The sequence below is a fragment of the Anolis sagrei genome, chromosome 4 (genome assembly GCF_037176765.1).
Source record: "Anolis sagrei isolate rAnoSag1 chromosome 4, rAnoSag1.mat, whole genome shotgun sequence".
Taxonomy (NCBI): domain Eukaryota; kingdom Metazoa; phylum Chordata; class Lepidosauria; order Squamata; family Dactyloidae; genus Anolis; species Anolis sagrei.
This window is the reverse complement of record NC_090024.1, coordinates 154,983,476-155,010,161: the sequence shown is the minus strand read 5'-3', so window position 1 is coordinate 155,010,161 and position 26,686 is coordinate 154,983,476. Positions and strand designations below refer to the sequence as shown.

The window sequence follows — 26,686 nt, the reverse complement described above, 5'->3', positions numbered from 1 at the left end:
CTAGTATCAGGAGCCTGAAAACACTTAAATTAAAAGGTAAAATGTAACATCTTAGGATGCCAGGTGCTGAACAGGGAAAGGTTTATATGCCTCTATTTGTTTATGCCTTTCTAACGGATGAAGAATACCCCAAACAAATTCAATCCATGTTTTGCAAATATATTTATTTCGCTGCTGCATTTTAAGAAGACTTCGTTTTTAGACTGAAATAATAGTTGGGTTTTTTTAAAAAAAAAAACCCACTTCCATTTGTAAACACAGTATCACAATAAAAAGCACAGCTATGATTGACATGTAATATACTATGATTTTTTAAATCTGTACATTTTATTTCATGGCATTGTCACATAACTCTTTAAAACTCATCTGTCTGAAAGCTAAGGCCTTGCTTCTTTAAGAGATATGAAAAGAGGTAATCGGAAACCACACAATAAATATAGAACTTGCCGTGGCAATTGTCTACAATATACTGTACATTCAAGTTAAAGAGAAAAAGTTTCCATGTCAGTTACACTTGAGAGACAAGCGAACGTTTCATCTTCAACTAGTGCGAAAAGTGCTGCTTTTGCTTGAAGTATAAAAATCAAAGCTGAAGCATTTCATTGTCTGGAGATCTGTACATTCGTCATTTCAGTAAAAGAACTACATTTTTGTTTTAAGAATATACATGTATCAGAAGATCTTCTTTTACGGCCTTGACTATAATAGAAAGAGGCGGAATAGTATAGATCCTAAAAAGCCACACATTCAGTAAAAACAACTATCACCAGCATTGATTGGATTCCACTCATCACACCCTGTTTCACTAAGTCGGAAAGTTTATAGATAAGTCTGCAAACAGAAAGAGGTTAAGAATCTAAGGCGAATGGTCTGTCCGCTCTGTGCCTAGGTTTGCTGGGAGCAACGTGTGAAAACTGTCTGCTTTTCTTTGCACAACACAGCTGGCATCACAAGTCTGTATCTTTCTCAGTTGCTCCCTTCTCATGTGGCTCAGTTTTCGGTCTTCAGTCGTTTTGTCCAGAGGGGCACTTGAACTAGGGAAAAACAAATGTATATACAAAAAATCAGCATGACTATAAACACAAACATGTGATGTAGTGAAAAAGCACTCCCCTGCACCGTTGAGGAGACCCCAATGACTTAAATCAAGAAATAGTTTTCTAAGATCTACACAGACACTCGCTGGAACACCTCAGCAAGCGAGAGTCCAAAAGTGGCAGGCTCAAACCCAGAACCTCAATCAATGGCTGATACCAAATGAGAGATGCCCTCCTGGGCACACAGAAAACTGGGCGACTTGGAAGGGGTTGAACTTTCTGTGCTCTGGCACCACGAGAGGCAGAGCCAACATTAAGAAATGGGGCTACAAAGTAGAATCCACGACATACGAGTGTTGAGAAGAGCAAACCACAGACCACCTATTACAATGCAACTTGAGCCCTGCCTCATGCACAATAGAGGACCTTCTTATAGCAACACCAGAGGCACTCCAAATGGCAGCTACTGGTCAAAGGACATTTAATAGAATGCCAAGTTTGCAAACTTTGTGTGTTTTTTTAATACAATACAACTGTTTGGTTCACTCCTGACACAATAAATAAATAAATCAACTACATACAGCAGCATAGTATCAATTCCAGTTTTTCCTATCCTTTAGAGCCCCCGGTGGCACAATGGGTTAAACCCTTGTGCCAGCAGGACTGCTAACAAAAAGGTTGGCGGTTAGAATCCAAGGAGCAGGGTGAGTTCCCATCTGCCAGCTCCAGCTTCTCATGTGGGGACATGAGAGAAGGCTCCCATAGGATGGTAAAACATCCAGGTGTCCCCTAGGCAACATCCTTGCAGACGGCCAATTCTCTCACACCAGAAGTGACTTGCAGTTTCTCAAGTTACTCCTGACACGAAAAGAAAAAGCACCACAAAAACAATGAGCTGCCCGTGGCAAGCAGAAAGATAAGACTAGTAGTCTTCATCCTGTTTTACTAGATTACAAATTCTGCAATCTGATAGCAACTCAAAACATTTCACTGGCTGACCAACATTTTGGTTCCTCAAATGTTAGATCTGTTTTTGGGTATATTTGACTTCCAAAACTGGCACCATTTCCCCCTATTTGCATATGCTGTATACCACTCTTCACTCTGCTTGCCCATAAAAAATCAGGATATATCAATGTTTAAATTAAGATTTTTAAGCATGAAGGAAAAATATAAAAAATTATACTACATGAAAATATGTCAATTTCATATCAAAAACACAGATTTATGATTCAAACTTTCCACACAAGCTCCTTTTATAAGACTTCTACGAGTGGGATCTGCCAGGACAATCCCGCATACGATTCCAACAATAGTCTGCCATCATGTGTGCATCCCATCCTCCTTGGTATCTGACTTCCAATGTTTTTATGTCTTGGTGCAATCTTTCACTTTGCTCTTCATTTAAGTCACCAAGATTGTCTGTATCTAAGAAACTACAGCTGATTCTATTTGAATCTATTCTATTTGAATCAGCACCCCAAATAACCACAGAGCAGGCCTAAAAACAAGACACCAAGATTTTTTGGGGGGTTGGGCTGTGTTTTCAATCACAGCTCCACAAACAGAAGTGTAATGGATGACCTGATTAAATATATACCCGCAGAAGCACTGCAAAAGCCATGCTGGTTCATATCAACTCTATTAACTTAAGCAGAATTGCTTAACGTGATGGTTCATGGACTGATGCAATACCTGGGAAGCTTCCAGTAAAGAAATCAATAATTCTAGCCTAGGGGTAAAAGCGTGACATCAGTCCTCAGCAAACTGAAAAAAAAAAATCCTAATCCCTTCCTCTCCCTCAGGTAACTTAACAAGCACTGGACTACAATAGTTTGTAAATATGGAACCTAAAAGCCTGAGCTGTTGAAGCTGTTGACTCTGAAACATAAACCACACAAAAATAATTCAGATTGCTACCTAATTCAAGAGTGTTTTTTTTTTCCGTGTCAGGAATGACTTGAGAAACTGCAAGTCACTCCTGGTGTGAGAGAACTGACCGTCTGCAAAGACGCTGCCCAGGGGATGTCCAGATGTTTTACCATCCTGTGGGAGCCTTCTCTCATGTCCCCACACGAGAAGCTGGAGCTGACAGATGGGAACTCACCCTGCTCCTCAGATTCAAACCGCTGACCTTTCTGTCAGCAGTCCTGCCAGCACAAGGATATAACCCATTGCGCCACTGAGGTAACAAGCACCCTATGGGCTCTACACTTTTTGCCTCTCGCCAAACACTAAAACCACCGGTGAGTTGCCAGGTTTTGGTAGTACAGTGCAGGAATGAAGACACACTTGACAGTAAAAACAATGTGCACAGAGAGCATGCAATGTGTTTCCAAGCACAATTCAGGTACTGAAAGCCTCCATAAAATGCAACCATGCTTGAAAACAAGGCATAACTTATCAACTTCTTAATGTGGTTTTTCTGCTGTTTGCCATATGGCAAAAAGAGGTGCCAATGAGGTTCACCGGGGAAGTGATTCCATTGAGGTTGTTTGGTGATCCAATCGAGTGTGTCCACACATGAGTTAGTTCAAGGTTCTCAAGCATATTAAAAATTTTATTCAGGAAGGGATGAAAGTACCTGTTTTCACAAACACGCTGAGTTGCCCCACAAGTATTTGAGCATTTTGGGACACTGGAGAAGTGGTTCAGTCTCTTTTGGCAAGGTCTGAAATTTGGTAGTGGAGTATCCAAATCTGAATCTGTGGAATAAACATTGGGTCTTAGGAAATTATTGCAGCCAATGACAGAATAGAGGAATGGATTTAAGTGACATACTTGCTATCAGTAATAACCTAAATGTCCGCTTTGATAGTGATAATGTACTTGCCACAAGCCATGATACTTAGGCTACCATAAGCAACTAAACTAAGCTGTCAAACCCTCTGAAAATTTCTCAAAACAGATCTTATATTCACAAAAATTCATCAGGTCAATAAGCCAGCTGGTACGCTGACCAGGAGAGTCGCTATTGACCTTAATAGTATTGTAATATTTGCTAGATTCAGAAATTAGCAAATCCGATCACTCTGTCATGTTGCAATCACTGAAGGAAACTGCAATCAACAGATAGCAGCATAATTTCTAAATTAAATGCACACAACTACATCAGGGTCAGTAGAGGAAGATGAGTGGATCTGCACAATATGATGGCTAGTTATCAAGAATATAAAAACAGAATGGGGAAAATTGTGATCCTTCCATTATTTTGGACTACAATTCCCATAATCATTACCTGCTGGCTATTTTGACTAAGGTCCCTTCCACACAGCTGTATAAAATCCCACATTATCTGCTTTGTACTGGGTTATATGAAAGTGTAGACTCAGATAACCCAGTTCAAAACAGATATTGTAGTTTATCTGCCTTGATATTCTGGGTTATATGTGTGGAAGAGCCATAAGACTTCTAGGAGATGAAGACAAAAACATATGGTGAAAAATTCTTCATACTTAATTTAAAGAGTAGTTGGGAAGTTACAACTTAAACAAGATAATGGCTTTATTTATAAAAATGTACATTTATGAACAAGAAATGATGTAACGCATGTGATTTTGAAGTCTTACTTCCCAAGGAGGTACACTGAGGTTTCCCGTGATCAGAAGTCATACTTAAGAACTGTTGCTTCAGCCAAGCTCCACGGTCTTCTTCAAATGCCTTCCTCTGCACCAAAAGGAAATGAAGGACTATCACAATATGTCAGCACAGGTCTCATTTCTTTTCATATTTTGATAAGCGTACATATTTAAGGAGATGGGAAGATATAACAAAGCTGCAGATTATTGGTGAAGCTGGTCTCAAACTGTCCTCACATTATCCAGCTGCAAATTTTATTTACAGTATTTATATTCCGCCCTTCTCACCCCAAAGGGGTGGATCACAGAACACAAATATGGCAAACATTAAATGTTGATTATACAATGACAAGACAGACAACAAATGAAGGACTGCTTTACACTTCACACAACAGATGTATTTCTGATATGAATTGAAAATGCACATTTGTAAACATTAAATAGATATGTATTGAGAATCAGAAACTCCCTAATACATGTAAAATGTGTATTTACCGCCCTAAGGGCTGAGAAGGGTGATATACAAATATAGTAAATAATAAATAATAATATTTACAGATGCGTTCTTTTCAATATTCCAATACTTTAGAATATAGTAAACAAGGTTAAATCTTCCAGTTATTTGGTTGCTTGAAAAGTGTAAAAACAATTGTTCTCCAGCATTAAAAAATATATAACCATACCTCAAGTCCTAATCTAATAGCAGCATCTGTGAAACTTTTGCGCTCTCTCTCAAAATTCTTCTTTTGTTCTCTGAACAGTTTCCATTCTTCCTTCAGTCTCTCTTTTTCTTCCAGCAAGTAGCAGTCCTGTAGCAACGTATTGGTGTCATCATCGCATGGAGAAGTTAGCTGCTGCTGCAAATAAGATGTGAAATACAAAATGAATACATACATAAAAATTCAGAAGTAATAATAATAAAAACTTTATTTGCATTCCACCCTATCTCCCTGAAAAAACTCATGGCAGATTCCAATCACAAAAAGACAAACATTCAATACCTAAATACAATAACTAATGCACACATAAAAGCAAAAATAACTACCCAACTAATAAAAACAAATTGTAACTTACCATCTAAGATTAAAATAAAACAAAACCTATCAAATAAATTATATCAACATGAAAAAGCACAATAAGAGGCTTTAGTTCCCATAAAGTCAATCCAATGGGAAAATATATAACTCTTGACATGAGATATTAGAAAGTGGTCAGAAAACAAAACAGAAGAATCTACTTGATTGAGATGGAAGGAGTGAATCCTGAAACTGAATGAACAAAATAAGGAAGTTGTGATTTCTACTCAGTCCATTTGTACTTCCTGCAGCATAGTTTGGAAATTTTATGACTAATTCAAGTTTCCCCAATGAGTTGTCCCCCAGATAGACTACAACTCTTAATATTCCTGACCCTTTTTCAAGTTAGCTGGGGCCAATGCACATTACAACACTGTTGCTTGCAGAGTACAATTAATTTCTTCAAGTTCCAGTCTTTTGCCATGTGTAGAATGCCTTCACCCCTCTGTCCCCCAAGCATCAACAGCAATCCAAGAGAGAACTGAAAAAAGAATGCTTAACATATGTATTCCATTTTAACACAAGGCTACTGTTTTGTCTTAATTGGTGGAATGTAAATGACAATTCTCAGCCAATCATAATGTAGCCAGGAGACATGGCATATTGTAGTTGTGAGTGAATGTGCAAGCTTGCTCCAAGACAAAAAAAAAGACATATCACATACATTTACAGCAGGAACTGGACAAAAGCAGGACACAACTTGGTTACAACTGCAAAAATGGCTTGGCTCTTGCATGGGTCAGGAGCTATGCATCGATCCAACCAGTCTGTTGATCAATGAGTGTGATCCTCTAGTCTGGCACTTAAGAGCGAAGGGGAGAAAACCCCATGAGTTGTCACCACCCTTGTTGGTCCCATCCATCACCAGGAGGCACTGGAGATGGCAACAAGCCTACTCCATACCAGACCCCCTCCCCCCAATTTCCCATTAGGGGATTCCCTAAACAACATCCAATATACCCTGGAAATATGCCTCTCAAATCTATTTCTTAGGGGTCAGGACCCGACCACTGACTTAACCAGCCTGCTGATCGATGAGTCTTACACTTCAGTCTGGTACTTACGGGTGAAGGAGAAGGAAAACTGAAAGTTGCCGCTGCCCTTATTACTCATCTCCCCCTATCACAAGGAGGTCCTGGAGCTGACAATAAGTTTGCCCAATATCTTACTGTCATCTCCAGGACCTCCTTGTGATAGGGGGAGATGAGTAATACAGGATTCCTATAACAAATATCTAGTGTACCTTGGAATTACTGTATACCGCTCAGATCTATTTCCAAAGTAATTTGCTTCAACAAAGGGTGGGATGCTGCTCAGGCAGAGAATGACTGAGCCTCCAACTTGCATTGGTCTAAATAGGCCAGTGCTCGACTGGGGTGAAAATCACATCTGGGACTGTCTGGGGTCAGCCAGCAAAAAGTTTAAAGCATGGTTCAAACTCATTGGCTGCCCCTCAAACTGGCTTTTCAGAAGGAGCGAGAAGGTGCTGGGAGATATCGCTAAAGCCACAAGGGAGAAGACTCTCTACACTCCATCTCTCTTATCAAGTTTGGCCCATTTGGGGGAGAAACAACATTTCTTCAATGAAAGAAGAGAGTTGGTATTGAATTTCACAGTGAGATTGGGGAGCACAACGATAGAATTCTTGTGTGGTCAAAAAACATCTCACAACTCATTCACTTTTTGACCCTAGTGCACGAATAGCCTACCTGTAAGAGCTGCTGTTGAGTTTTTATCATCTCCTTGCACTGGTGAATTTCTGATTGCAATCTTTCAACCTCCAGTTCATGGTCTTCTCTTGAGATTGTATCTTTGTTGTGAAGCGATCCAGAATGTACATGTGACACTACAAGTTTGAAAAAGTTATATATATATATATGAATGATGGTTGTTGACTAATAAACTCTGTTTATCTGCTATCAAACAGTTACTCATTAAAAACAATCCCAAACTTATTTGGTGTGACACTCTTTTCCATAGTTTTGTACTCCTTGGGTAAAGTAGAAATTAATGTTTTAAAAATAGGATGAATGTTAAGAAATAATGTCTGAGACATTAAGTTATGAGAAACATAAGATATGGCATTCTTCGTTCTAGCACTTCTATGGCATGGTAAATCAGTTTGTGTTTTCCATTAATAATAGTTATCTATATTTGTCTAACGGTTGCCATAAAGAAAATATAAAAGGGTTCATGGCGTGTTTTACGTGTAGACTAGAGTAAGTTTAACAAATGTGATATTTGAAATGAAGTACAAAGTAGGCACTGTTGAAGTCCGTTTCATAGAAAAGTATTAACGCTTTCCTGGGAAACGGAAATCAATAGTGCCAAAATCAGGATTTGGAAATCTAAAATCTTAAGATTTTAGCTTAAGAACATAACCCTGTCGATACAGGAATCATACTGTTTTCCAATGACTGTGGTTGGAAATGGGGAAGCAAAGTACTTTCTCCAGTTAAAACAAACCTAGTAGAAAAACTGGGTAATTTTGGTGTATTATAATGTTTAATAGATTATTACCTTCTTAAAAAACACCTCCCTGTTTACACTTTTACAGGAGGTAAAGCATGCCTCTGTGTTACCTTATATTAAGAATATTCACTATGCTAAATGCAATTTTCCATCCAACTGTTCAATTGTAGTAATATCACAGGTTGGAATCAGAAATAATGAAGGAACTCGAAAAATAGATTTATTATTACTAATTAAACCCATAGTTTTTAAAAGATCTGCTCTACCTGTAATTCTGTAGCCTCATAACATTATTCTAGACTTTTTCCCAAGCAATGTCAGTACTCAATCAATATGAAATTACATGTGTCACGCGTCTAACTCAACACTCAGTTTTACCTTGGTTATCCAGGTTTTCAACATGGTTTTTCAGCATTCTCCACTGTTTCCGAATGCTGTTAGCTAGCTGTTCACGCACTGTTTCACAAGAAAGTTCCCATACATTCTCTTTATTTGCTTCTCCAGGGTCCTCCTCCATGTCTGACAGTACCTACAGGTTAAAAAGCCCTATAACTGAAGAGTTTTGGCAAACCATAGTAATATTTCAAAACTGCTAAAACAAACTGTTACTTAACTTTGTTCATGTTAGTGCTCCTTGGTGTTAAAAGAGCAGACTGCTGGTTTATTTTTCATTTTAATATGCCATATTTCTTTGATTGTATGATGCCATTGATTGTAAGACACATTCTAATTTCAGTACCATCAACAGAGGGGGAAAAAAAAGCTTTTTCTGTGTGGGGTTTTTTGTGTGTGTGTGTGTGTGTATTCTTAATGTTAAAGTTTGATTACATTTAATCTAATTCATTTGCCATAGTGTTTTTGATCCAGAAAGGTGAGTAATAAATCTTTAATTAAATGAGTTAAATACACGAATCTGAAATAAACTGCTGAGAAAATCTTGAATGGGTTAATAACGACTTGTAAGGCAACTTGCTGCAATGCAATCCTGTTCTAAAGATGTTTTGAACACATGTGAGAGACATGCACAAACTTACTGTCCCATTGTCATCTTCTGTCTTCTCTTTTGGTTTCTGCTTCTGGGGTGGTAAGAGAGAAATGATTTCTTTCTTCATTTGCTGGAGTAGCTTTTTCAGATCAGCATTTTCCACCAGAAGCTGTTTCTGGCGCTGTTCGTAATCATTTAGGAGAGCTTTGTACATTTCTTCTTCGTTTCTGGAAGGAAAACATACAAATGACCAAACATGAAATGTACTATAGCATGCAAATACGGAAACAAAACAAAAGAAAAGCTTTGTAGTGACCATTTTACCGGGCTTCGGTCTTCCCCGTTCTCCAGGCACCTCTCTTGCCATCAACTCTTCCTACATAGTTGAGAACATCCATAGCTACAACAAAGAGAGAAATGGATTTTTAAAGGATCTCTCATGCCTTCCATAATGATGCCATACTGCATAGGATAATGTCATTATTTCATCCAATGTAAAAAAGCATCGAAATGTATTTTCAAAGGCTCTCAATCAGGGTCAGCTAACACCTACCAACAAAGGATTCCCCCAGGCAGGAAGCAGCCAGGCTTTGAAGCTGCAAGGCTATTAAATGCTAATCAAGGTAGACAACTGCAATATTAACACCTGCCTCAAGCAGACAAGAGTTCCTTCTCCCACCCTGGACATTCCACAGATATATAAACCCCACTTGCCTAGTTTCCAACAGACCTCACAACCTCTGGGGATGCCTACCATAGATGTGGGTGAAACATCAAGAGAGAATGCTTCTGGAACGTGGCCATACAGCCTGGAAAACTCACAGCAACCCAGGCATTGATATGTCTGCATCTGCTGTCTTTCTTTTGATGCAACTTAAGTCAATAGTTACCATCTACTTTCCTTCCAATGCATCTCGCCAATTAGGATATTATAACAAATTCAATGGTTTAAACACTGGGCTATGGCTATGGAGATCATAGTCAACTATGGAAACCCACTGAGGGCTCTTCTACACTGCCATATAAAATCCAGATTATCTGCTTTAAACTGGATTAAATGGCAGTTTAGAAGGGCCCTGAGTGGAAAGTCATATTCTCTCAACCTCAGAAAAAACCAAAGGCAATTCCTTCGGAATAAATCTTGAGAAGGAAACTTTTTGGGACTATATCAGATGAGTTTTACTCAGAGCTATGACTCCAATAACATCACTTTTCTTTTCTTCTCCTGTATAACTTCTAAACATCTTTTGCTTGATGAAGATGCCAGTTCAGCTTTGAAAGCTTGTATGATACGTTTTGCGCATTTTGATTGGCCATGTAAGGTAACACTCTTTTGTGGGTTTTGTTGTAGTGGACACTTCATAAGCCTAGAAGGTATGATGCTGAGACATCAAGCAAACACTACTTCCTTCCCAAATCACAAGAAGGAAACAAATGTCTCCTGAAATGACCCCTAACTGCACCCAGCATCGGAGTTGACAACAAACTCCAAAGTTTAATGCTACAATGTGGGAATATCTCAGAAAATAAGAAATTGGAGGCTTTAGTCTTTCTCCTTCCCATAACCAGAAAACACTGAGCAGCATGATAAGGATCCTATGCTCTTTGGAGCTGACTGAGCAGGAGTATTCATACAGCAATATACAACATTTTGCAAACAGTTGTTAAAAGTTATTTCCATTGATGTAAAGACCAGAAAGCAGGACTTCTAGTTCCACATGCCTCATCCTTCCCTGTACTTTTATTTCTCTTTGAGTTCTGCCTCACATTTGTGCAAAAACGAACAGCATAAGAACAACAGAGACAAACAAAATGTTTAATTTGGATTTAAAATAAGAAACAAGTGTCCACATCCCCACCTCCACCTCATAACAAATCAGAAGTTCTACCTATTCTCTTATCCTTTTTATTCATAAGGAGTTGATGAAAGCGCTCTTTCAGTTTGTTGTATTCCCTTTCTTTCCGCTTCATATCATGATTGTACTGGGTCGCTCGGCTTGCAACAATATTCTGCAATTTCTGCACCTAGAATACACACATATATATTTAAAAATTGTATTAACATTCTTAATATGAATATAAGTACGGATATAAGAAACTCTTGAATGCATATACAGTAGTCTCTCGCTTATCCAACCTTCGCTCATCCAACTTCCTATATTATCCGACGCAGTCTGCCTCCTGCACGGATCCACAGCTGTTTCAATACATTGCGATGGTTTGGTGCTAAATTCATAAATACAGTAATTACTACAGAACGTTACCATGTATTGAACTGCTTTTTCTGTCAATTTGTTGTAAAACATGATGTTTTGGTTCTTAATTTGTAAAATCATAACGCAATTTGACATTTGATAAGCTTTTCCTTAATCCCTCCTTATTATTCAACATTTTTGCTTATCCAACGTTCTGCTGGCCTGTTTATGTTGGATAAACAAGACTTTAATGTATTCCAAGAACTTCAAATAATTAGCCTATGCAGAAATCTATATACAATGAAAAACCAGGATGGCATTATTTTTCAGAAGGGCATGATTAAGGATCTTTTCCATGATTACTCTTCAAAACAAATACATTGCATTTAAAAAAAATGTCAGCACTGAATCAGTAGTTGCAGAAGGAAAGAGTCAGTTATTGTGAATGCCACATGAAGTATCATAAAAATGTTGCTTTATGATCATACAGGACTGCTGCAAGCACAAGTTTCAGCCACCCCTCATTTAGTGGTGTTCCTGTGAAATTAAAGACTAGGAGTACTTACTTACAAAACCCACCCAGTCTATCAAAGCTCATCAGTACCAAGCAACTGAATGACTAACCTCGTCTTTCTCGTTTTTAAGTAACTGGTGCAGATTCCTGTTTTTGCATTGCAGCTGCCTATCCCTTTCCTGGAGCCCAACGATTTCTCTTCTTGATGTTTCCAGCTGCTCCTGTTACAAAAAAACAAAAAAGAAATAATATCCATAATTCACTCTTAATACATGCTAGAAAAATCTAACACATATTCTCTATTAGTGAACCACTGCAGTTACTGTTTTCAGACACAGAAATCATACATATTTGTGACTGAATAAGAGGCTGAATCTTATATCACTTGAATATTAACATGACAAGTTTCCTCATGCATGAGTTGAATAAAATATGAACTGCAATACAATTTCTATCTCCTTTTCTCTTTTAAAACAGCCACAAATTCTGTTTCCTACCATTAGACTCAGAATGGGCAGGGATGAAACCTAGAACATCCCGAGAAGAATATATCCTTCCTCCATTTGTTGGTCCCTTAAGGAGAACCATATATAGAGTCTCAATAGCACTGCATTAGTGCAGTTCTGTTGTACACTCAAGACAAAATAATTTTCTGTTTTCAAGACTTCACGGCCTGGGCAGAAGTAGAATGATGCATCATTGGTGAAGCCAGAGTGTGTTTCATGTAGAGGATTCGCAGAACTGTTGCTGCATTTCGAAGAGACTTTTGTGTACCTATCATAATGCTTCCATAAATGAAAGCAAGTGCAAGTACTAGGAAGGCACAAAGAATAAAAATGGCAGAGAAACCTCATCTCACAAGTGATTATCTGAAAAGCTATTTTAGATTTAAAGAAATGCTTTTTGTTTTTCATTTCATCAAATCATGAAGTTGAAAGATACTTCAGAGGCCATTTAGATCCCGTCTACACTTCCTTATATTCCAGGATCTGATCCCAGATTATCTGCTTATCCGAAATTATCTGGCAGTGTAGACTCATATAATCCAGATCCTGGGGTATAAGGACAGTGTAGAAGCGGGTCCCATTCCAACCCCCTGCCAGGCATAAACTAAAATCAAAGCACTCCCATCCAGTCTCTGCTTAAAAACCTCCAAAGAATGAGGCCCCTTCTACACAGTCCTTATATCCCAGGATCTGATTCCAGGTTATCTGCTTTGAGCTGGATTATATGAGTCTCCATTGCCATATAATCTGGAATAAGCAGATAATATGAGATCAGATCCTGGAATATAGGGACTGTGTAGAAGGGGCCTGAGACTCCACCATACTCCAGGGCAATTTAATTTGGTATAAGATAAATTATTGACTTCTAGTGTGGCTCATAGGGAAGCTAAATGGTCTGCCAATTATAAGAGCTGGTTCTTTCCTCAACCAAGGTGTGCTGGCATAAAAATATATATCCGAAACAAGTTAGCTGATGTATCAGTAGATGAGAATAAGTCCAATAATAAAATAAAAGTATATGTTTTAATAGTTTTGTAAGGATTTTATAATCTTGTTTTAAATGTTTTTAATTGTAGATTGTGGACTTTTATGGCACTGAATTGCTGCCAACTTGTAAGCTGCCTTGAGTCGCTTTTGGGCTGAGAAAGGAGGGACAGAAATATCATAAATAAATAAATAAATATTTTAGAAAATATACTCTGAATCTGAACAGTTCTGTACAGTATATCAAAATCATCTTTGGAGTTCCTCAGCTGCCACTGGTAGGTTGACTATAGAAACTGTTTTAGAAATGGCATGTTCTGTGTTAGCATTAACTTGCTAAATAATTGCAACCATTTAGTTAATTGACATTAACCATTAAGGAAACTTTTAAAAACCAATTCTGTTTGAGATTTTAATTAATGTAAATTAATGCAGACAAATTAATTTTGACAATTTCCAAACTCTGTATTTCTCCCAGGTCTGGCACATAAAAGAGTATCAAAATATTATATGCTTCTTCAAGTGAGTCCTTAATCAGTTTCATTTGCTTGTCATGTATAGACAAAATCAACCCTATATTCTCATATAGCTACCCCAATGCTCACCACCAGGGGGCTCTATGAATTGCTGCAGCCTGACACCAGAGTAGAAGACCATTTATTTGCCCATAATGTGCTTCTGTGGCCCCTTCCACACAGCTGAATAAAATCTCACATTTTCTGCTTTGAACTGGGATATATGGCAGTGTGCACTTAGATAACCCAGTTCAAAGAAGATATTGTGGGATTTTCTGCCTTGGTATTCTGGGTTATAGGGCTGTGTGGAGGAAACACGTAAAATCTAGGATGAAATTGTCCCTGAATGAAAGCGTTCCTTGGGTGGTGGGCAGTATGGTGTTTGGGGAGGACATTGGCAGAGGTTGGGATACATGTTCATGGTGCTCGCTATAACCGGAAATGTCATTGGAGGGAGGGCTTTTGGTGACTCCTCATCACTGTGGGTTAAAGCTGCTTGTGGAAGTGGGCAGCCCAGCCACATACACACATACATATTTTATTATATATATAAGTAGGAATGCCATAAAATAAGGCATTTTACCTTTAATTTAGTGTAGCAGTTCTGCAGGTGGTCCATATCACTACCCAGTTTCAAGTGCTGAGTTTCTGTTTCTTCCTGAGCACGCAGAGTTTTACGGTGAAGCAGAAGCAGGTCATTCATACAGTTCAGGACTGATACTACACATAATTCTTTACCTTTGGGGTCAGCATAAAGCGAAGGGAAGCCAAGTGTGGTCATCTCCTATGACAACGGAGGGAAAAGTTTTAAACAAATCTCCACCCTGATTCACAACACTATTAAATCTCAGCACTCTATAGGGAGTGACGCTGGATTAGTTTCAGAAAACTGCATTTATATAAAAATGATAAGTATATCTCCACAAGAAATTGATTTACCCTGTTAAGATAAGAGAGGCTCTGCTCAACATTCTCTTCTGTGCAGAAGGCACTGAAAAAGCTGTGTGCACTTTTGGACAAAGGCAGTGGAGAGTATAACACTCGCTGCAAACTTAAACTTGATGGGGACATGGTTTTGGTTGAGGTATACCAAGAAGTTGTATTATCTGGAGGAGAAAAAGCAAGATATTCCAGAATAAGTCAGAAATAAGAGCCGCACACACAGAAAAATAAACATTATGCTAGAGAAGATGGTTATAGACTACCACAAACACTCGTTTGTAAGTTGGAAGTTTTTGAACAGAAAATCAACACAAAATATCTAGGTCCATTTATCCATGGGTCAATGTAACCTGGTGTTTCGCTGCTGGGGCAGGAAGATTACATGGGGTTGGGAAAACCTGAACAAAGCCTCCTCTCCAGCCTTCTCTTCACAGCAGTGGTTATTTGGTGCTTTACCACTGTGATGTAGATATTACTGGGGGTTGGGAGTATGTGGAAATCCTGCCGCCCTCCATTCTGCCCTTTACAGCAACTCTTTGGCACTTCTCCCCAATACATGGAAGATAGAAGGGATCAGGAGAACCTGAAAAAAAACCCTGATTCCTTCCAATCTTCTATTCACGTTGGGAGCTCTTTGGTAGTATACGCACTATTTTTTATTTTTTTACTATATTTATACCCTGTCCTTCCCACCCCAAAGGAGACTCGGGGCCCTTTCACACAGACATATAACCCAGAATATCAAGGCAAAAAACTGGGTTATTTGAGTCCACATGACCGTTTATTCCAATTCAAAGCAGATAATGTGGGATTTTATTCAGCTGTGTGGAAGGGGCCTCAGAGCGGCTTACAAGTAGGCAACAATTCAATGTTGCATAAACAGACAACAAATAAAATACATAAACATTAAAACCAAAAACTATTAAAATCACACAGTCCAAAATCATAGTCCAGGAGCCATTCCAGCCGTAATTGCACTTATTCCGTATCCACTTATTGCGAAGGTTTGGTCACACAGCCACGTCTGAAAATTCTTTCTAAAGGTCAGGAGGGAGGGAGCGGATCTGACTTTTCTGGGAAGTGAGTTCCACAGCCAAGGGGGTACCACTGAGAAGGCTCTGTTTCTTGTCACCACCAGCCACACCTGTGAAAGAGGTGGGACCAAGAGCAAGGCCTCCCCAGAAGATCTTAACCTAGAGAGGGAGGTTAGAAGAGGATTGGTAGAACCTGAAAAAGGTCCTGATCCGCTTCACTTTTCAATGTGCAGTGGTAGCTGTTTGGTACTTTCTCGGTTCAGGAAGAGTAAAGGGCGTCAGGAAAAAAATGGAAAAAAGATCCCAAACTCCTCCCTTCTCCTCTTTCTGGCAGCAGCTCTTTCTGGCAGCAGCTCAAGATTAGTAGGGGTCGAAAAACTTGGAAAAAGTCCTGCCCCCTCCATTCACCTCACTGTAATGTCACTTCTGGCCCGAGTAGGAAAATGGGGGCAGCAGCAAGCAGCTTCCCTTTGCTATGCACTTACCTACCTCAAGAACAATTCTTCAAGGCTACAGAAGCAATAAGGAGAACGTATCGCCCAACTCCTTTTCCATTGTAGGGCGCATCAAGATCCCTTCCTGTCCATTGGTCTCTCCTTCTCACCTCATTCATTTCTATTTGGATCCTTCCCTTCACCTACCCTGCTACATTAGTCCATCCCGAGAGAAGCTACAAAACTACTGACCGCTTCAACTCTTCCTCCTGCAGTGTCAAATTTAATTTAAGAGGTAATACTGCACCCTAACCAGTATAGTGGTGGAGGCCTTTTTGTCTTCATTTATTATTTCCATTACTTCTGCAAAATGAATTCTGAAAAAAAATATTTGTTATTTATTTATTTTATTTTTTACTGTATTTATATAGTGCCTTTCTATGGGGGGACACAAGGCAGTTTACAACATAGTAATGGCAAATATTCAATGCCAACATACAAGTACACAAAAATCATAATAACTAATTACTACATATAACTATGAACTTAAAATCAATTAAAACCATTAAACATAATGTTTTTTTCCACTGACTTATCCGCAGGTCATATCAACATCTATAATTTTGGCCATAAAACCTGTTCTCAATTTAAACACAAGTTTGATTTATACACAAGTATATATTGTAAGTAGTTACTACTAAGGGCCCTTCCACTCAGCCCTATATCCCAAAATATCAAGGCAGAAAATCCCACAATATATGCTTTGAACTGAGTTATCTGAGTCCACATTCAGATAATGTGGGATTTTCTGCCTTGATATTTTGGGACATAGGGCTGTGTGGATGGGCTCTAAGTGTTGAAATTGCATAGATCAAGAAAAATGACTACACATTGAACCCTATTTTTCAGAACTTTCCAATTACAAATTACTATCAACTACAATATCAGATTAAGAATAAAGTAAGTACATTTCTCCTTACATGTGCTTAATACAAGAGAAAAAAATTATTTTAGGCAGCTGGGTCATTTCTCCGAACTTTCTTTTCCTAAGCAATATATTTACCAGTGATTGTTACACGAATGTTCACGGCTACATACAAAGGGCTTATGACAACGGTATACAACAAAGATTGTAAAGAAAAGTGTATTGCAAGCCTTGCTCCTGTTAAAGATCAAGTTAGCTGTATTATTAAACAGATGTCTAATCTCCTTGCCTAGGAACTGCTGAGATGTGTTATCATTATAATTCACTCCCCTACATTAAGCATGGCCAGATTTCACATTCTGGCTTGAATGACTTACCTGACAACGGTGCTGGCACTGTGATAGTGTTCCAATCTCCCATAGCAGCTAACACATCCAGAGTACCTGATCAACGGCTTCGCCAGGGCAGCATTATGACCAGGGAGACATAAATCTCCTACGTAAGCATCTCCTAAAATAGCAAGAACGTTTTGGATTAACAAGTGTATTTAAATCAAGACATTCTGCTCTGTTAAGGCCATGTTAAGGATTTACAGATTCATGAGATGAGACAAATGTTTACAAATGTGTGAAACAGGAGGATATTTTAGTATAAAATGGTTAAGTAAATTACAGACAAGGATGCTTACACTTTTATAAGGAGATTGCCCAAGGGGGACAGGATTTATTCAATCAACTAACCTCTATATAGCAAGAAGCCTACTAAAGGCAGTATAAAGGCTTTATATATGTTGTAACCAATACCTGCAATTCATAGTGTTTTCCCAGGATCAACACAGTGAGAAAAGAAACAATTTTCAGGGGTCATAAAAGGAAAAGGGACAATGCTATCAATAATCTACCCTTTCAAAGAAATGAAGAGTTCAGCAATACATATACACAAGAAAAACATTGCGGAAATCTTCAAAAGTAATCCCCATTGCTGACTCCTGGCCATCAATATAGTTCATCCTCAGTACCCACAGAACTGGCACCCATGATTTCACTTATCCACATCTAGGATGTCTTCCCTAATAATTTTCTACATTCTTCAGGCAATTCTATGGCATGCTTTCACTGGAAGTTACCATACAGTTATCCTAAGGCGGTTCCAGACAGCACCAAATTGCATGTTTTAGTCCGCGGCAAAAAATCCCAGAGAAAACGTCCACATACAGACATGTTGCTACTGGGATTTCTTCCTCTGTCATCCACACTTGCTGCTTTGTCGCAGGATTTTGCAACTTCCAAGATGGCCACTGCAGGACTTCCACCAGAAATTCCAGCATTTAAAAAAACCCAAAAACTTAAGGTGTGAACATGCAAATTATTATATAAGTTCTGTTCCTAAGCTGCTGGGCCATCTGTGCAGATAGGTTGTTATTCCTGAGTTATATATATTTGTTCCTGATTGCTCTTATTGTGAAAAGATGTACAACGTTGACTAGGGGGTCACAACAGTGTCCTGGCCAGACATAATGTGCCCTCCACACGTTTCATGAAGTTTCTGGCACCAAACAAAGTTTTCGCCTTCTACTCAACTGTCACTTTGTTTTTAGAAACTGACCAATCAGGAACAGACATCTAGAACCCAGGAACAAACCCAGATTTAAAATCTCATGATTTCCAAGTGAAGACACATAGATATTTGGAAGATGTGGATTTTCGGCTCAGAACTGGCATATTCCTGTGCCCCAAAATCTCTCTCTCTCTCTTTTTAGCTGTTTGTAGCGAATGCTTCCGCATTTACAGGGAACAGTGTTCAGTCACCCTTCTGTTTGCTGCGAGATCTCCTGGGATAAAAGTACGGTCTGGATGGGCCCCTAGAGGACCTAGCAAAATCCTACAGAGCATACCTTTCTAGAAATTTTCTAGGTCCTCCACGGTGATTTGATGCTAACTGCTGGTGGAAGTTTTTCATTTTAACAGGGCTTGCTATTATCCATGGTTCCTTGTTTCCATGGTAAATTAAAAATATATCTCCTGTGGATATGAATCATACTGTACTACAAAGCTGATACAGAATTATCATCATCATCATCATCTTGATCCATTGTTGACGTTCTTGCATCAATTTCATGAACTAGCAGTTTCATAAACATAGAAGAGGCAATATTAGAGCCTGATCCACGTGGGGTTAATATTCAGGTTTTTTTCCAGCTTGAAGAACTACAATTACACAATGCCCCTTACCTCTTGGAACAGTGTCAGATCTTTACTCAGGATAAAACTAACACATTTTAATCCATGACTTTTAAAATAACCCAGGTCTTTCTTTACCACATGTGTGTGTGAGATAGTGTATGTGTAGGCATCTCTCTCTATATATATATGTGTGTGTGTGTGTGTGTGTGTGCGCGCGCGCGCGTGTGTGCGTGCGTGTCCTTAATCTTAAATATCAGGTTTATATTTTTTCTTCTTTGTATGCTTTTTGCTTTCATACGTTCACATAGTTCCCTGCTTATTTCCATGCATTTAAAGGGGCAACACATTAATTCCTCTTAATAAGCAGAAATAGTGCCCAATGTTGCCTTTAACAGAAGAAGCAAGGATCGGGTGTAGCTTGAACTAAAAAAAAAAGAGAGAAAGAGGATTCTGTAAAATGCTGTGCTAAAGCAACATCTATGAGAAAACATACAATCTGTGTGTGTAGTGAAACTTCAGGCTTCTTTTGCTGACAGCTTTTGAGTGGCACTGCATATAACCTAACAGGGCCATAGGACAAATTCCGATTTCTATATGCTTTCGAGTGTCTGAAATGATTGGGATGACTGGGGAAAATGGCAAGAGACACATGGCATTTACAAATCAATGGGTGAGGTATAATCACACGCAGCAATCATGAAAAGCGGTATCAACCCACTGGGCATGATGCTATGCTTATGCAAATGTGCTCATACAACTTCTCTCTCTTCTCTCTCTCTCTCTATTTATATATATATACACACACACACACACACAGGCAGAATTCAATCTCTCTGGAATAAAAACAAGCCTGTGTGCATTTATCTCCGTACCAATCCTTTCCTAGGTACATTTGGTGAGAACATGGGAGAGGACCTTCCCTGTGGCTCACACAATGGCCAGCTATGTCTTAAGAAAGGACAGTACAGAGAGCCCTTCACATTTGCAGGTTCAATTTTTGCAGATTTGATTATTTGCAGATATGATTAATATGTTCTCTCTAGGAATCTCTAAGTCCTACGAGGAGACTTAATGGCCCTTCTCAAAGAAGGTGACACTGGAAAACCTAGAAATTATTCCTAGAGTGAAAACACTTCTAGATTTCTAGGTCTGCTGATTGAAATTAACTATTTTTCCTGTCAAATAGGAAAAAAGAGACTTTCCCTCCATGTTTTTTCCACACTTGCGCTAAGTCCTGCACTCTTAACCTCCACTATAGCTGAGAGCTGATTGTCCTGCAAGTTGAATCTTTGATTCCTTAACAGAAAGCAAACTTTTAAATTAAATATTACCAGCAAACATCCATCCTAAATTAAACATTGCCTGCACTGTATTTTACTTCGCCACCTCTGTTTAGCACTTTTTAAATGACATGCAGGACTTTATTGCTCCACCATTGCTGTCTCACGCTTTTCGGATTAATGCCTGGACTGTTCTTCTCAGAAATAAGAGTTTCGGAGGGTGAACACAGATCAGCTTAGGGTGGGATTTAGACTAAGTGGGCTGTGCATTTCATTTCCATAGATTTAAAACAATGAGGCTCTCAAAAATTTGGCACAGTGTAGGACTACCAGCTTGTTCAACGGCCACCATACATCATACGATGTTATAATTTATTTAGACTTGACAAAGGGGTTTTTAAGACCCTATTTTAAAGCAAGCAACAAGCTAGTTCAGAATTAAGTGGCAGAAGATAAATAGGCTTCTACAGCATGACAGTGCAATCACATTAGGCCATCTGGCCTTTCAATTTATCACATGCTGCGTCACCAATTTGAGGCATGTCCACGTTCTTACACATACCAAGCCCTTTTCACAGGGGCATCATATACTGCTCTGAAATACTACGCAGAATTCAGTCAATGTGGTTTCAAACAGTGCTAACTGCATCTAGAAACTTTATTCCAAACTTTTTTTCTCATCACAACTACAGTATAACTAGAAAAGGCTTGGGGAATCGTGGTCCAAGATTAGGTAGTGGAGGGTGTTTATAAAAGCTTAAGCCATTCATTTGGCAAAGTAATCCCCTTCACAGACAGCTATGCTATCCGGATGAAACAAAACCCATTTTGAAAAGAGTGGTTTAAGAGGCTGCAGAAGGCAATTATGAAACTCTGCAGACTTTACAAATTTTTAATTTTTTCTCCTATTCATACTTTCCCTTAAGACAGGAATCTGATGCTTTGGGAACAATGAATACTAAAGGGATGATGGACTGAGAATAAACAATTTTACATGTCTCTTGGGTAATCATTGATTAAACCCTTGTTCCAGCAGGACTGCTGACCGAAAGGTTGGCGGTTCGAATCCGGGGAGCAGAGTGAGCTCCCGTCTGTCAGCTCCAGCTCCCCATGTGCGGACATGAGAGAAGCCTCCCACAAGGATGGTAAAACATCCAGGTGTCCCCTGGGAAACATCCTTGCAGACAGCCAATTCTCTCACACCAGAAGTGACTCGCAGTTTCTCAAGTTGCTCCTGACACACACACAAAACCTATTCCTGGCATGAGTCAGCATGCAGCATTGATAAAGATCTGTAAAACCCTTTTAAACAGATGAGACTATTAAAAATAAACTTAGAAAGCATGACAGTCATTTACATTGATTTTTCCCAAATGTCGCTAAATATTTTTTCCCACTGAGCTAACTAACAAAGCAAGAAATGTTGTCGCATATCTGAATGAACAAAGACAAATGGTTTTGAATCTCTTGTACCATAAGGGCAGGTAGCTTTCTGAGCAAAACAGATCATTTCAAGTGAGATTGGACAGCCTTAAGCCTCAAAACTGTAAACAGACTAGAAAATCCAGTGCATGCCTTTTTCTGATGGCTTCAAGGAATCTGGCAACGAGTATGCATGTTGGAACCTGCAAGGATTATACTCTGCAAAATGAGTAAGTTGGGATAGAAAACAACTGGCATGGCATGGATCCCTATGAAACATAAGCAAATCAAATATACTTCAGCATCAGTTTCCAGAGGTATAGCCCAACTGCATTTGTTTCAGGGGAAAACGTTTTCTGGCACCTCCAAGACTTACGTATTTTATTTGAGCTTCACTCTGAAATCTTATGCCGAATAAAACATGCCAAGTCTTGCAAGTGCCAACAAATCTATATGTTACCAATTTCAATACGGAATGAACTGGGGGGGGGGGGTATTTTTATACGATCAAGCAGACTAGTGAGCAGTCCAGATTATCTGGGAAGCTGATAGATGGAAACAGGGTTAATGTTGTTCCATAAAGTCGTATGAAATGTGGTTTACTGTCTCACATTCACAAATACAGTGCCTTTAGTATGTGTTGCAGATTGATTCCAGGATACAAAACTCCATGGACACAAACCCCATAATATACAGCGACATAATAAAAGCATGTGGGCAATTTCAACAGAAAGGAAGAAACCATGAAAATGAACAAAATCTGGCTACCAGTATTTTTTTTAAAAAACTATAAAAATCAGAACAGTAAATAAAGAGCAACACTAAAACAAAAAAACAAAACAAAAACAAAAAACAGGGGAATTCCAAACAGGAAACCATGAGGGCTAGTGATCACCTCCCAATAAAGAATCCCCCAGGCAGCAACCAGCTAGGGTTTGAAGCTACAAGGCCATTCAATGCTAATCAAGGTGGCCAATTGCAACATTCACACTTGCCTCAAACAGACAAGAGTTCTTTCTCCCATCCTGGAGATTCCAGATATATAACCCCCACTTGCCTAGTTTCCAACAGACCTCACAACCTCTGAGGATGCCTGCCACAGATGTAGGCAAAACTTCAGGAAAGAATGCTTCTGGAACATGGCCATACAGCCCAGAAAACTCACAGCAACCCAGTGATTCCGGCCATGAAAGCCTTCGACAACATAATAAAATTGTATCCTGTAAATCAGTGCTCCCCAGCCTTCTTTTTTTGACCAGGGACCGCTTGAGCAGCGACCACTTGACCAGGGACCACTCTCCAACATTAGTACCAAAAGGGTTACGAATCAGTTTTTCTTCAACTTTAGATTTGGTTTGGTTATTGGGGGTGCTGATTCAGAAAATTGCACTGGATAGACCACATCAGCTCTAGTTTTTGATGCAGAACATATGTCATCCAGTACTCACCATCTGCTCACCCACAGAAAACCGTATTTAATAATCTAGAATGGATGTGGTCTATTCAATGCAATTTTCTGAATCAACACCCCAATAACTCCAGGAACTGACCTAAAAACGAAAACAAGAAGAAAAAAATTGTTTTTGGTTGGGCTGTGTTATTATCCATGGATTTTGTTAATGCTCAGCACTATATGAGGGTTTTGCAAGACCAGTCGCTCTTGTTGCAACGGTGTAGTAACAGTAAAGCCGCGGACCATATTTTAATTCTTGTGGACCACTGGTGGTCCACGGACCACAGGTGAAGAACCACTGCTCTAAATTAAATCACAAAATCAAAGTTTTGCTTTCTGGATTATTTTCTGAATATTTACAAGGCATGGACAGTTGAATCTGTGGATACAAAATCCATGGATATAGAGGGCTGACTATATATACACTCATAAATGCAACAGACTGCAAGTAAAATGTGCAAGCAACACAGGGCTTTATTTCCGCACATTGCCTAGACTGCTGTCCGCCCGGTGCCTTTTCACACTCCACCAACCAGCAGGTTCCTAACGCTTGCAGACAGCTCTGTTTTTAGAATGCCTTTTTCACCTCCCAATCAATGGCCTGCAATCCTTCCCATGCCTGCCACCCTCTCTAGCATTTATAACCTCCCTTTTGAGAAGCTCTTTCACATTCTGCCCCTCAATATAAACATATGGATTGTTACAAAAGTTGAAAATCAGGGGAAGCAAGAAACGTCAAGGGAGTCTGCAATTTGCAAAACCTAGAGGTCACTCATTCATATGTCTATGTGACGGCAGTTAACAAAACAATGCATAGGTTTAAGTTTGCTGTAAGTCAGACTTGACAGCAATTAACAAAAAGATGATAAAGATGAAGATTTTGGGAAACCAAGGGTATATCTGCACTCTACATTTAATGAAGTTTGACACCACTTCAACTACAATGGCTCAATACTATCAAAACCTGGGAATTGTAGTTTACAAGGCCTTTCACTGCTGAAAAGTGCTTTGTATCAAACTCCAATTCCCAGTATTCTATAGCACTGAGACATGGAAGTTCAAGTGGTGTCACACTGCGTGCGTTCTACAGTGTGCAGATGCAGCACAAGGAAGATCAAGAAGTTTTGCAAGACTTGAGCCAGGTGACTTGGGGTGCATCGACACTGGAGCATCAATCCAGTTTGACACCACTTGAACTGCCAGGGCTCTGTGCAATAGAGTCACAGGAGTCAGCGCTTTGCAAAGTCTTTGGCCTTCTCTGCCAAAGAGTGCTGTTGCCTTGCCAAATTACAACTCGCAGGATCTCATACTGTTGAGCAATAAAAGTGGTGTCAAGCTGCATTCATTCTATAGCATGTAGATGCACCTTGGAAGATCTCTCACACTGTCAGCAAACACAGAGGTGCATCTACACCAGGCATAGACAAACTTCGGCCCTCCAGGTGTTTGGACTTCAACACCCACAATTCCTAACAGCCTACCACAGTGGTTCTCAACTTGTGGCTACTTCACCTGGCTACTTCATCACACTAGAGAATGAATCCATTTTAAATCCGGTTTCTGCCTGCTGCAGAATTTTGGGGTTTGTAGTTTAGTGAGGCTGTTAAAGGCTCCTCCCTAAACTACAAACCCCAGAATTCTACAGGAGGCAGAAAATAGATTTAAAGTGGATTCATTCTCTAGTGTGATGAAGTAGCTGGAAGGCCGAAGTTTGCCCAAGTCTGATCTTCACTGTAGAATGAATGCTGTTTGACACCACTTTGATTGCTCAACAGCATAGAATCCTGCGAGTTGTAGTTGGGTGAGACACCGACACATTTTGGTAGAGAAGGAGAGGGATCTTGTGGAACTACATCTCCCGTGATTCCATAGAAGTGATCCATGGCAGTTCAATAGGGTGTAGTTTGACACCCTATTGAACTGCCATGGCTCACTTCTATGGAATCATGGGAGTGCTGGTGTCTCACTTAACTACAACTCCCAGGATTCCACACTGTTGAGCAATCACAGTAGTGTCGAACTGCATTAATTCTACAGTGTAGATCAGACATGGGCAGACTTTGGCCCTCCAGGTAGGCTGTTAGGAATTGTGGGAGTTGAAGTCCAAAACACCTGGAGGGCCAAAGTCTGCCTGTGCCTGGTGTAGATGCACCTCTTTGTTTACCGCTTCCTAAATATTCAGCTTTCATAACCATGCATTATGTTTTGTGTGAAGTGCTGCTTTTGTCAAACTGCATGGATTCTACAATGCAGGGTCCTCCTTGGGACTGAGGGGGGAATTACAAGGTAGTGAAATTTCCCCGCCTAAGGGGCCCTCCACTCAGCCCTATATCCCAGAATATCAAAGCAGAAATCCCACATTATCTGAGTGTGCACGCAGGGCCCTTCCACACAGTCCTATATCCCAGAATATCAAGGCTGGAAATCCCACATTATCTGAATGTGGACTCAGATAACCCAGTTTAAAGCAGATAATGTGGAATTTTTTGCTTTGATATTCTGGGATATAGGGCTGTGTGGAAGGGCCCAAAGAGTGCAGGTGCCTCACCAAAGTGCACCTCCCAGGCTTCCATAGCATGAAGCCATTGACAGCTAAAGTGCATTCATTCTACAGTGTAGACACACCAGCACACTCCTGACCCAGACTGTGTACGTGAGAACGCACCTGACTGTCTGGTATCTCACCCCCATGCAATGCCCCCTCTTCTACAGAAGTGTCCACCTCCTCCTCCTTTGCCCCCCTCCCAACCACCCACTGACTCGCATGCCAATGCCTCCCATTTCCCACGTGCTTCCTCCTCCCCTTTTCCCCTTTTTGCCCCAGAATAGCCAAGATCAAGTCCAGACCTGCTCCTGGGAAGCCGGGTGGGGGAGGGGACAGGGCACCCAGCCTCCCACCTGCTGCGGGAGGAAAGGAGGGGCGCCCCAACCTCTGCTGCCCAAAGCTCCGCTGCCTCTCTGCTTGCCTGCTTCCCTCCCTCCTACGCGCGCGCACACTCACGCACGCGCGCGCCCCGCGGCACCGCCGATCCCAGCAGCGCCCGCCTTCCAATCCCCCCTCCGCGCCCCGAGACTCCGCGCCCCCATTGGCCGCAGCGTTGCTAGGAGACCTTTCAACAAAGGGCCTGGCAGACGCGCCAGCTGCTTGGCC

The 26,686-nt window shown here is 40.0% G+C and overlaps 1 protein-coding gene across 2 annotated transcripts; it reads right to left on the bottom strand.

The window, feature by feature from the left end:
- Positions 1-232: 232 nt before the first annotated feature.
- SSX2IP (SSX family member 2 interacting protein) lies at positions 233-26,547 on the bottom strand. Of its 2 annotated transcripts, none has more exons than XM_060773846.2 (14): positions 26,383-26,547; positions 17,575-17,707; positions 14,802-14,968; positions 14,446-14,646; positions 11,968-12,078; positions 11,038-11,173; positions 9,473-9,548; positions 9,198-9,375; positions 8,542-8,692; positions 7,401-7,537; positions 5,299-5,472; positions 4,607-4,703; positions 3,622-3,742; positions 233-1,034 (listed from the first exon to the last, which is right to left on the bottom strand). In XM_060773846.2, the coding sequence occupies exons 2-14, from the start codon at positions 17,615-17,617 to the stop codon at positions 857-859; spliced, it is 1,770 nt and encodes a 589-aa protein (XP_060629829.2). In that variant the 5' UTR covers positions 17,618-17,707; positions 26,383-26,547; the 3' UTR covers positions 233-856. The 2 variants fall into 2 exon arrangements, with proteins under 2 accessions (XP_060629829.2, XP_060629830.2); XM_060773847.2 differs by having other exon boundaries at positions 5,299-5,469.
- Between the last annotated feature and the right edge of the window lie 139 nt (positions 26,548-26,686).

What these genes read in the sequence shown, in the direction of transcription:
- SSX2IP (XM_060773846.2), bottom strand. Translation starts at nt 17,617, where the DNA reads ATGGGAGATTGGAACACTATCACAGTGCCAGCACCGTTGTCAG. An exon ending in TTAAAAACGAGAAAGACGAG is followed by an intron (nt 11,174 to 11,967) that starts GTTAGTCATTCA and finishes TGTGTATTCTAG; the next exon opens with GTGCAGAAATTGCAGAATAT. An exon ending in CTATTAGATTAGGACTTGAG is followed by an intron (nt 4,704 to 5,298) that starts GTATGGTTATAT and finishes CTTTTGGTGCAG; the next exon opens with AGGAAGGCATTTGAAGAAGA.